This window comes from Hippocampus comes, unplaced genomic scaffold (genome assembly GCF_001891065.2).
Source record: "Hippocampus comes isolate QL1 unplaced genomic scaffold, H_comes_QL1_v1.1 scaffold156, whole genome shotgun sequence".
NCBI lineage: Eukaryota > Metazoa > Chordata > Actinopteri > Syngnathiformes > Syngnathidae > Hippocampus > Hippocampus comes.
In genome coordinates, this window is record NW_017805744.1 from 5054077 (window position 1) to 5066873 (window position 12797).

Genomic DNA, 12797 nt, shown 5'->3' on the forward strand with positions numbered 1-12797 from the left:
AGCAGCATTTACTGACCCTTTTTTCTCTTGTGCTTCTTGTCTGTCTAACTCCTTCTTCTATCACTTCACTCAGACAAATGTTGTGTCTTGTGGTATATTTTACCTTCTTAAGTATCTTCTCCCATTTGTGTGTTTTGAATTAGGAGGAAACAAAGACTGTGCAAGTCTCCACTTGACATTTAGAATGCTATTCTTAATATGCTTTTTTTCAACCTGTAGTTTCAACCAAAACAATTCTTCAAATTAAAAGCTTTGAATTTCAACCACTCACATGCTCACAAAGTGCATGAAAAAAAATCCTAATCAAAATAATTACATTTAAATTTTTACAGACGATGTGTAAAAAACAAATTAAGAATTTTAATCTGATTGTCACAGCTCTTCCACGAAAGGTAAATACAGTAATCCCTTGTTTATCGCGGGGGTTACATTCCAAAAAGAACCAGTGATAAGTGAAATCCATGAAGTAGGATTTATAAAAAAAAAAAAAAAAAAGAAAAATGTAAGAGGGACGAAATTTCAAATGTGCTGTATGTTTCACATACAGCACATTTGACAATATAGTTGTACTTGGTACTTGATAGTCAGCTTTATTTTTTACAGTTATTAAACAATACTGAACTATGTATACAATGCAGAGGCGATTGCTCTAAGACTGCAAGGGAAGCAAGCTCAGCTTCCCCTCAAGTGTCAAAAAGTAAGTGATCAAATATATGTGTGTACATACAATTGTGTGGACATGTCATTGACTAAATATGCGCAACAACGCACTCAACTTTTGTTCCGAATCAGCTTCCTACTGGTAATGATGCGACTCTCTTCTCATTCATTCCCGCAGCTTCACTGTGCTTTAAACTGTGTGGATGCTGAGCGTCGACCGTGCGGACGCTGGGCGTCTCGAGAGTTCAGTGTAGGTTGTCCCAATTCATTGAAATGAGATGAGTCATTGGATAAATGCTGGTATTGTTCTGCCCATTGGACGCTCAGCGTCTCTGGGAGTCTATGGACAGTGGCCGTTTATAGGCTGGCCAGGAAGCTCAGCTCACCAATGATGATTGGATGATCTGTCTGAGGCTGAATCTCTTTTTGATTGACAGCGAAATGGGCCAATCACCGATCTTATGGTGAAGGCAACCTTGTCATTTTTTTGAAAAGGAACAGAGAGTAAAATTCACGTATAAATAAACGGACACATTTTATGATGTAGGCCGAAATTGAGCTTCCCCTCCTTGACAGACCAGCATCCGCCACTGATACAATGAAAGCAAAGGCCAAAAATTTGCAAAGGTAAATTTGGCAAGCTATAAAGAGACGAGGTGCGGAGACTGTTCACTTCAGTCAGTGCCTTAGCCAATCAGGACACAGAACGCAATTCACTGTTTAAAAGCATTAAAAAAAACTGCACTAAAAAAATCCGTGAAACTGCGAAGTCGCGGAAAGTGAACCTCATTAGAGCGAGGGATCACTGTACAGTATACCATTGATTCTGTTCAGAGATACGGGGAGCTGGAGCAAATTCTAACTAAATTTGAATGAAAAGTAGATGACAGTCAATCACAGGGCATGCATAAAAGCCACAAAAGAACAACAGTCATATTCATGCTGTCACTGAATGGGAATTGAACACACACTGGACTATCGTGGCTCTTTTGCAATTGTCAAGTAATTTCCTTCTATCCTTCCAATTTCATTATCATTGATTTGATATGTCATTTCTTAATCCTCATGTTTCATAGTTACTGTTTTGTTTCTCTAATAGACATTAGGTGATGGCAATGTCCAAATAAATGGCAGAAAGTTAAATGATTGGACAGTGTATATCAACCAATGCCATTGCATAAATGTGGACCATAAAAATCCAACTTGGAATCGCCTGCTGCACACCACTCCTAGTTATCTCTCTAACCATTTGAAAGGAAATACTGACACGTGCACAACCATTTTAAAGGATGTGAATGAGAAGATGGACTGAGCTGAAAGGAAGACAGTGAAACTGTTTGAGATCGTGGCAGCAGTAGATGGGACACAGACAGATGGAAATAAAGTGAGATAGAAGCAGACACCTCACAGGGACAGAAGGAGACAGACACACTGAGATAAATGCTATGGGGGTAAAACCGAGACAGATGGGGGAGGGGGTGTGGGAGAGGGTAGAAAATATACCACCTTATCTTCACCGGTTTTTCACAGTCAAACTCTCACTGATAGCTTTTGCACTTGTGTGTGCGTGAATGTGTGTGTTATTTTCCTCTTCGATATACTTCATGGAACGATGACAGAGGGAGAGGATAGAGAGGAATTTGTCCTGAGGGAGTAGCAACAGACATTACTTGAGAAATAGGCTTAAGTGACCCCAGAAAATAAAGTGCTTATTGTGTTGCCGGGAGAATAATCTGTTCTCAACCTTTCTGACACACACACACACACACACACACGCACACACACACACACACACACACACACACACACACACACACACACACACACACACACACACACACACACACACACACACACACACACACACAAAAAAAAGAAAATAAATAAGAACTTTGCCCACGAGCAACTGGCCAACTTGCCAGATGCAGTGTGTGTATTAGACAAACTGTTATTGCTAATTTTCTGAATTTGGTCGACATGGCATGAATATTCATTGAAAATGTTTACCATGTACAGAAATCTAATCCTGCAAGTTCTCCAACAAAATGACCCAATGGACTTTTTGGTCGGCTTTTTGAATTTACGAAGGCCTATCTTATGAATATTTGAAGAGGTAAAAAAAATATGGAGATCACAATCATATCGAATCTTACTGTCCAACACTGATTCACCTGCATTATACCTGTATATTGATACGGATACACTCTTCAATCAAGTACAAGAACTGTAGGTGTAGGCACATGATGTTCTCTTGGGGATGTTAATCTTGTTATGCCTGTTCAAGTACTGTCAACACTGTTTACCCAAATCACAGAGAGGCCTTACAGTGTTAAACACATTCATCCTAGGCAACTGGCTAAGATAAAATCCTATTTTTCTCAGCAGCATTTAGAAACAGTAATACATGTCTTTGTTACATCTTGGCTGGAGTACTGTAATGCACTTTATTTTGGAGTCAGCCAGTCCTTCCTCAAGTATCACCAGTTGGTCCAAAATGCTGCTGCTTGCCTCTTAACTGGAGCTCGTAAGAGGGAGCACATAACCCTAATTCTGGCTACCCTTCACTGGCTCCCAGTACATTTTAGAGCTTATTTTATGATACTTTTATTTGTTTTCAAATCTTAAAATACCCTCACCCCAGTTTACCTCTCATAACTCCTCTATTCCTGCGGAACACACACTATTGGAGGCGCCGAGGACTAAGCGCAGCCTTGGTAATGTAGGCAAGCCCCCTCACTGTCCATTTTTAAAACTTGTTTAAAACACGTTTAAAACACATCTTCATTCTTTGGCTTTCAACCCAAGAGAAGACTGACACCGTTCTATTGTTTTCTGATGTCTAGTGTACAGGTATATATATTAGTAAATGTAATTTGTGCTATAATTTCTTGTTTTAACTTTCTTTTGTTGTTGTATGATTGTTATTTTATGTTATCTTTAAAGTGCTTTATTACAGCTGCAGCTGTTGTGAAACGGTGCAGCTTCTTGGCAGCACGCGTGTAGCAGGGCTGATTTTAATTTCAACTGGGGGAATGTCGGTGCTATTTGACTGTCCTGCTCAACAGCCCCGGGGCACTTGTGTTTTTTGCGCCCGTAATGGGAAGCATTTTTCAGAGCCCCATTTTGTTTCGGGGAGATGTAGGCACTGTTGGAAAATCTGCGTTGGTGCAGTTGGATGAATGGCTGGTGGAGCCAAGGATGAGGATGGAGGAGCGTTGGTGCACAGCGCCGATGCGTATTTGCAACTCAAAGATACTGCTTGGAATTGAAGTGGATTTACATGTGACAGGAGAAGTGAACCAATCTCTTTTTTCGTCAATGGACGTTGCAGCTTCTTTTTTACTTTCAAACTTAGCTGATAGCAGACGTGTGCACATTTTGAGCATCACGTCTCTGATCCACTGGTGATAGGACACTTTGATTCTCCCCTTTTTCATTTAGATCTGCCCTAAACAACAAAGCGTAAGCAGGAATAGTGCATGATTGCATTACTGTCCGTATCTTATGTGTTGTGTTATATTATTTTGTTATTTTATGTCAACTGTTATGTAAAGTGCTTTGTTATAGCTGCAGCTGTTGTGAAAGCTCAATATTGATAAAGATGTATTGTTTTGTATTGTATAAACTGAGCAATGTGAAGAAACATTGCACGATACATTGTGAAACACTGACAGGTATCGGTATAGAAAAAAACCCCACATTGATTTCCATTTTTTCTCCAGTTTTATGTTGTTAGAGCTCTGTAGTTTAAAAATGCCAAATACACGGAAAGAAAAATGTTCATCCCATTAACCCAGGAGAAAAGCACATAACCATAATTTGTAGATGAATTCTGCAAGTCTTCTGAGCTACTTATGACAAGACAAGTATTAATTCAAAACCATGTTCATTCTCCTTAAGCTGCTAATAGATTGTTTTACAAATGCAGCTTGGGCCCACCAGAGTGTTTTTGTAATGGAAGACGTCCCTCTAACTCCTCAAGCTACCTTAATTATTCATGGATCTTTTTTTTTTTCATTGCAAATTCAGTGTACTACTCATATCTCCAATCAATCTTTAATTATGTATTTCATCTTCCTCTAACCCACATTAGTGAGATAATGACTAAAAGGAATTGTGTTGATTACCCAATGGTATTGTGGAGTGATGGACAGCGGCAACACGAGACATGGGACAGATAGGAGAGTAAGAAAAGTTGAGAAAAAACCTCAATGGAGAGGAAACCACAGTCAGTAAAAACATGGTTGAACGGCTATGTGGAAATTTGAATAACAGGTAGAAATGAGCAAAATGAACAAGGTAACTGTGATTGCTGATATTATGTTGCGAAGCTTAAGACAAGATTTTTAAAAACCGTGCGTGCGTGTACTGCATGTGTATGTTTGTGTTTGCGCGTGCGTGACTGTGTGTTTCCAGTGTGCATGTACAATGTGTTTACTGCTGTTGATTGTGTGAGTAGGTGGTGAAACTGCTTGATTTCCATTAAAAGGTGTCCCAGCTGCAATCTGTGTACAGGGGCCTAGGGGCCTATTTGCTTGCTACTACATCAATGTGGGATTAATGGAAACATAAACACCCATACTTGTACACAAACACCTTTCTGCCTACAGTGCTAACATCGTCAGAGAGAGCGCTGCACAGTAGGTGAAGCACAAGCGCGCATTCAATCATCCGGTACTGAAGCACAACATGCACTATACAATTAACACAAGCACATTTGAAACAGACTTAAAGAGGAAGTCAACCCAAAATGTTGCTTCACAAATATGTTCAACGCAGCCCCAAATTCTGATTAATATTACGGATGTGAAATATGAGTTATGCAGCAAAATACACCCGTTTTTATTTATCTTAGGGGGAAGCCATTTTAACACTCGACTGAAAGTGACATCACAGTTGCTTTGGGCATAGGCTACAACCAATCATGGCTCAGCTTCAGTGAGAAGAGAAAGTGGAACAATGGCGGCCCCCTTAGTAACTACAAGTGGATTGATTTTGCTGCTTAACTCCATCCGCTTATCCTCATGAGGGTCACGGACGTGCTGTAGCCTATCCCAGCTGTCTTGGGGAAGTAGGCGGGGTACACCCTGGACTGGTTGCCAGCCACTCGCAAGGCACACATTGACAAACAACCATCACACTCACCCACAGGGACAATTTAGAGTGGTCCATTAACCTGCCATGCATGTTTTTGGAATGTGGGAGGAAACCGAAGTACCCGGAGAAAACCTACGCGGGCATGGGGAGAACATGCAAACTCCACACAGGAAGGCCGGAGCCGGAATCGAACCTTGTACCTCTGCAATGTGAGGTAGACAACCCTTACAAACCGTTTTACAGTCACCCTTTTAAAGAAACATTGGTTCATGTGATAAATATAAAGACACAGTAATAGTATTATACAGAAGATTGATAGAATGACTCATCTTCAAGAAATCAAAACAAAAATAGATGGAATTCAGACGGAACTTTGATGGAGACTACTTAAACTTAAGAGAAGAAAAAGTGCACAGTGTGCAGTGTTTAATATATATCATATAAAGGACTTGGTACTCACCGGGTGTGGTCTCGATCCCTGTGTCTTGTCCCTGCGGGGGGAAAAGGACTTTCGGTGGCTGGGTGGTCTGAAGAGCTGGAGGAAAGCGGAGGGAAACTATCAGTGTTGTGCGAACATTTTCACTTCATACGTTCAACATAATTTTTCAACTTTCCGCTGTGAATCATCTATTGTATTTCAAAACAATTTGAGTTAGTTCAAAAAAAATTCCGTTTCCCGGAGGAGGGCCTCCATGTCAACATCTGTAAAGAAGTTAGAATGACTGATGATGCTGTGGATGCCTGTTCTCGTGGGAGGTTAGCTTGATTTAATTTGAATGGTAAAATAGTAAGGAGGAGGAAACAGACATGCTGAGAGGCTGTTTGAAAAAGTGTAGTTTTCATTTAAGCAACTTGTTGGTTGGTCAGTTAATTGTTTAAGTGTCACATAGGCCAAAGGAGGGCCCATTAAATTTGATTGCAATCAGGGAAATGAGGTGGTAAAAAATACTCAGACAGTTAGCAGCCACTTTGAAAAGCATGATTTCAACCCGAATAGAACTGAAGGATTGGCCAAAACATGGGGTAGGCAACCCGAGGCTTCATCAAATCAAAGAAAATAAAATATTTCTGTAGAGAACAGAACATTTGATGCAACGTGCTATAGCACATGCTACTATATTGAAACCAAACTTTGCTCACATAGCTTCAGATGACAGGTTACAATTGTAAGTGAAAATGAAGGTGACGCCTTCCAGCCCTGATGTGCCAACGCAGTGAGCTGAGATTCAATAGAAAATCACATTAACCAGTTACAAATATTAGCATTGGCTATTATTTTGTCATTGGATTTTACATTGTGAAGTATGCTCGACATGGCATAAAAATGACGAAAACTAGAAGCAGACAGTCCTTTTGTTTTGCATTTTTGTTTCACTGCAAGTGTATAATTGAGGTTTCATTTCACAAATCAAAGTATGATTATTAGCCGCTTGTATCCGGGATCTCGTTCTTTGGGTCACGACCGATAGGTCGTGATCATAGGTGAGGCTCGGAACGTAGATCGATTGGTAAATCGAGAGCTTCACCTTTTGGCTCAGCTCGTTCTTCACCACGACAGACTGGTAGCGTAGAATACTTTGAAGACCTCCTCAACTCCACCAACACATCTTCCTTAGAGGAAGCAGAGTCTGAGGACTTTGACTTGGGCTCTCCTATACCTGGGTTGAAGTCACCGACTTGGTTCAAAAGCTCCTCGGTGGCAAAGCCCTGAAGGTGAATGAGATCCATCCGGAGTTCCTTGAGTCTCTGGGTGTTGTGGGGATGTCGACATGCTTCGGCAACATCGCGTGGTCATCGGGGAGAGTGCCTCTAGATTGGCAGACCAGGGTGGTGGGCCCGTGGAACAGTGGACAAGCTCTACACCCTTGGCATGGGAGTTTGCCCAACCAGGCTCTGTGGACTTGGAGAAGGCATTCGACCATGTCCCTTGCGGAGCACTGTCATGGGTGTTTTGGGAGTATGGGGTACTGAACCCCTCCCAATACAGGGTGTTCGGTCCTAATACCAACAATGTCAGAGTTTGGTTCGCAATGCCGGCAGTAAGTCAGATTTGTTCCCAGTGAGGGTTGAACTCACCATGGTCGCCCTTTATCACCAATTCTGTTCATAAAATTTATGGACAGAATTTCTAGGAGCTGCCAACGCGTTGAGGATGTCTGGTGTAGTGGCCAGGTCGGGAATGGTATCTTACCCCAAGTGGCGGAGTTTAAGTATGTTGAAAACAAAATTGAGAAAAAAAAAGTCCGCGAATGTGCAAATCTGGAGGTACCGAACCACAAGTATGCATTGAATTTTGGAAAGATGTTCTACCTATTTGTACCAAGAATACTTTTCCTCCATGTTTTAAATGAAGACTTGATTTTAACGATGTTGTATTTGTTACCCTTGATAACTCTGGACCTTCATCTAATCTACTCCTTAATTGTGGCTATTGACCAGCACAGTTAATTACTTAAACCAATTTGGAAATGTCTCAGAGGAGTTCGACTTCATATAGACTTTGCTTGTCAAATCAAGTCTGACATTTTCCATGCTGGCAGTGCACACAGTCCTGCACAAAAGGTCAGACAGAGCAATAATCACCAGAGTCTGCTTTCACAGCTTCTACAGCAGCCATTGCAAAATAGAAATGTGATTTTTCTTTTCTCCCCCTTCAACTTCCCTTTGTACAAAACGTGTGTGTTTGCATATGTATGTCCTTAGATATGAATATATGTGAGCGTCTGGCAGTTTCAGAGCACACAAGTTACTGTTACAGAACTGAAGACGACACCAGATGCTTCAAACAGACTAAAACAAACAAATCTTGTGCTGCATTTGCCTCATCAAATAGAGTTTTCTCTGTTGAATGTGTTTGACTGTGTAAGCTTTCTTCCACATTTTAATTTTCGACTAGTCTCAGGACAGAAACCTTCTTGAAAAAAGTGGGGACAAAGGGCATTAATTAAATTTGAAACTGTATTCAGAATCCCGAGGCCAGCTTCCCGGCATGATGTTAAATTATTCATGCTCTATGGCATACAGTGTTTTCATCCACCAATGAAATGAACACTTTTTTCCTGACCTTCTGCTACTTGACATCCAGTGAAACTAAATGTACCATCTCTTTTGACACTTGTCATATTATACCTTCTTAATTGTTTGACAAGGAAATGTTGCATTCTCATCGTCTTACGTCAAGCACAAGTTCGGACCAGGAAACATTTATACTCAGTGGAGATAAACTGCTGCTTTGAAAAATACCATTTTAAGTGAGGTGGACAGTTGCTGAAATATGTCATAATTTATCTTGCTGTCTCTCAAAAGCAAACATCACATTGTTTTTGAGCTTTTCTTGCAATTCTTTTTTTTGTTTTTTCTTTCTTTTTTTAGCAGATGAAAAGAAGTATAGGCGGCACAGTGCTCGACTGTTAGCACGCCGGCCTCACAATGCAGAGGTACAGGGTTCAATTCCGACTCCGGCCTTCCTGTGTGGAATTTGCATGTTCTCCCGGGGCCTGCTGATCCATCCATCCATCCATCCATCCATCCATCCATCCATCCATCCATCCATCCATCCATCCATCCATTTTCAACACTGCTTATCCTGAACACGTTCGCAGGAGGTTACTGGAGCCTATTCCAGCTGACTTCGAGCGGAAAGTGGACTACACCCTGAACCGGTCGCCAGTCAGTTGCAGGACACATGTAGAGACAAACGACCATTCACACATACATACACACCGTGACTGAGTGGGAACTAGACCACTGTGTACCACTACGCCATCAGCGATTCTAAATACAACAAAAAAACCCAAACATTGCAACACCAGATCTTGACCAAATTTTACAATATTGCTCAGTTTCCCCATCAATATCTCAAAATAGCACTAACACCGGTGCTGCAGAGTATCCCAAAAAATCCTTCCCGAAGTGGGTAAATGCGTGACAGAGAAGTCTGGGAAAGTCCACTCAACTTCAGGGGCATTATAGTACTTCCAAGGGAAAATAAAAATGTAGTTTTGTAGTTTGGATTTGAAATATATCTTTTGTGAGTCCTGCAATTCCAAAAAACAAAAACAACACCAACTGTTTAATTTGGTGGAGGGTTGCCCCTTTGCCAGTAATGTTGTTTCATCACTGAATGAGCCTCTTCAAAAAATCATTACCAAGGTGCCTTGACACCACAGAACCTCTGTCATCTGAACATGTGCCAAGAACAACTGATAAATGAGTCATTCAAAACAGCTAAAAGGTCTGTGATGAACAGAGGGCTGATTCATGGCAGCGATTATGCAAAATCCATTTAAAAAGGTACTGTTATTATGAGGATCTGATGTTTTGTGAAATCGAAATTAGCATCATTCTGAGGCCACAGCCACTCTAAGGAGACAAATTTGGAAAGACCCAAAGGTGTTTCCAATTGTATAAAGCAAATGTGTGTTTGAGGGTTTAATGCAAGCATGGCACAAATGCTGATGTGAGGAAAAAGTGGAGCTCACTGAACTGCACATCTGTTAACACCCATGTACCTCTATTATCACAACCAGAATAAAACCTGCACGCTTGCGCGCGTACACACACACACACACACACACACACACACACACACACACACACACACACACACACACACACACAGACACACACACACACACACACACACACGTCTATAATTATATATAATTTAGAGGTTGCCAATCTTTGAAGCTGAGAGCTACTCTACTCTTTAGGAAGTTATTAATACAACAGTTTCAGACGCACTTCTGAAATGTGTTCAAATTACCTTTAATAGTGGTATTATTAGGTTCTAACCTACTCTATTTAATTGGCCAATATTAGCTCATTTAAACTTGTCAAAAATCAGAAAAAGAAATCAGATTTTTTTTTTGTACATATTAACACACTATGACATAAGACAAAAATAATTTAATTCAAACACCCCCACCAAAACAGGCATGAAATCGGCCAATTTGGGCCAATTTTGCACTCTAAATTTAAACGAAGACTTAACAGTTTCATGGACAGCAGTTACTACTGTGGACAGTTTATCATGTTATCGGGTTACAGGGTGCATTAAAGGGTTAAGGACGAAGTATTGTAAAACAGTGACATGTTCTGCTCATACGTCATCTCTTTATTGTAGGGGTTAAGAGCTCAAAAAAAAAAGTTATTTTATTTGCTCCATTTTTTTTTTTTTTTTAATGATTAATTGGCCGATAAATCAGTTATCAGAGTGTTACCCTGCCAAATGTCAGAATCAGCATCAGGTTAAAAATATCCTTATCTGTCTGGTTGTAGAGGCTGTAATTAGCAGTTATTGGTATTCAATTGTGTGAAGACACTGATCATGTTCATGATTTGTCAGAATATTAGCAAAACAGATACATATCAATATGCAATATTTTATGTCTCTAAATATCTGTTCACATTTTCAAAGGATTGCAACTACACCATTTCTGAGAAATCACAATTGGCCCAACACTGGAGAGCTATTTTTAGAACTGGCCAGGGGGCTTCTCATGTAGCCCTTGTTGGTGAAAATATGTGGCTTTCTTATGTGTGGCTCTTAGAGTTTGAGACTCAGATAAATGACAAATTAAATGTATTTTGATTTAAATTTCTTCAACAAAGATCCCAGCAGTTGATGTATCTAAATTGTCTCATGACCCTCAAATTTTCGGCAATGTTGCAACATGGTAGAAAAGTTTTGGTTACAGAACCATAAAATAGATCATCTAATTTAGAATCAAATTTGACTAGACTGAAATGCGCTTCACCACCGTAATAAAGGCAATTCAAGACAGCTACTGATGATTCTCTTTGGATAAATTGTTCTTGAGAGTCTAACAATGACGAATCCATTTTGGCCGTGACCCCAGTGATCTCTGTCTGAGCTGCAGGCTGAAATGTTCCATTGAGAACGTAAGGGGAAGGAGATTAGATGAAGATGAAACATAAAAAAAGAAGATGAATTGAATGCAGTGAGGGAAAATGAATGTATTATTTTGAAACAGCCACCTTATTTCAACCACAGAGAACATTGCAGCTAATATGTATAGTCTGTTGCAGGACGTGTACCTGTATATATCTCCACTTCAAACACACATTTCATGAAGACAAATGAATTGAGCATTGACCAGGAAGAGGATTTAATGGAATTGATGCCAAATACATTTCTTTTTTTTCATGTATGTGCTATGGTTTGAATAATTATCCAACATGCATCACAGCTGGGTTGATACTGCAAACAGAATCCATCAATCAATAAAGGCTTGTGTGCATTTCTGTACTGGCTGTTGTCATCTGCATTTCTGTGAATATGGCTGATGTGTTTACATTGATCTTTATGCAAGACTTGTTAGTACTTAAAAAAGTGAATGTTTCAACCACTTGCTGAAAAAAACAAAACAAAAAACCCTCCATTATGTGGCCAGAGAGGATTTCCATCCATCGATCCATTACATGGTTTGCCCTTATTAGGGTCACAGGTGTGGCTGGATCCTGATCTGACTTCCAGTCAATTGCAGGGCACATACAGAGCAGACAAACAGCTATTCACACTGAATTTCACACATATCATCAGTTCTGAGATTTCATCACATTTTTGTCATTTCTGAGGAAGCCGGAGCATCTGAGACGAAGCACGGGGAGAACATGCAAGCTCCACGTTGGAAGGCTGGAGGCAAAATTTGAACCCAAATCCCAGAACGATTATTCCGTGCTTTACTCTCTCTCTCTCTCTCTCTCTCTCTCTCTCTCTCTCTCTCTCTCTCTCTCTCTCTCTCTCCCTCTTCTCTATATATATTAAGGATGTCATAATATTCTCAATCTCACAGTAAAAAAGTGTCTCAAAATCGTCATGGTCTAGTCTCTATTTAGAACAGTGAGCCACTGTGTTGAAAATGTAAGTTTTAGGTCAGCTATAGCAGGGGTCCCCAACCGCCGGTCCGCGGACCGGTACCGGTCCGCCGGGCATTTGGTACCGGGCCGCACAGAAAGAACTTGCCTTAATTCCGTTTTATTTATTTCGGAATACGAAAGATGTTTTATTTTGAAAA

The 12797-nt window shown here is 40.4% G+C and overlaps 1 protein-coding gene across 2 annotated transcripts in view; it reads right to left on the reverse strand.

Moving 5' to 3' along the window:
- The window catches only part of il1rapl2 (interleukin 1 receptor accessory protein-like 2), a 242353-nt gene that overhangs the window by 38163 nt on the left and 191393 nt on the right, over positions 1 to 12797 (reverse strand). For both annotated transcript variants that reach the window (XM_019884024.1, XM_019884023.1), the window contains exon 7: positions 6218 to 6292. In XM_019884024.1, coding sequence (XP_019739583.1) covers positions 6218 to 6292 — 75 coding nt within the window. The remainder of the gene's footprint in view (positions 1 to 6217; positions 6293 to 12797) is intronic.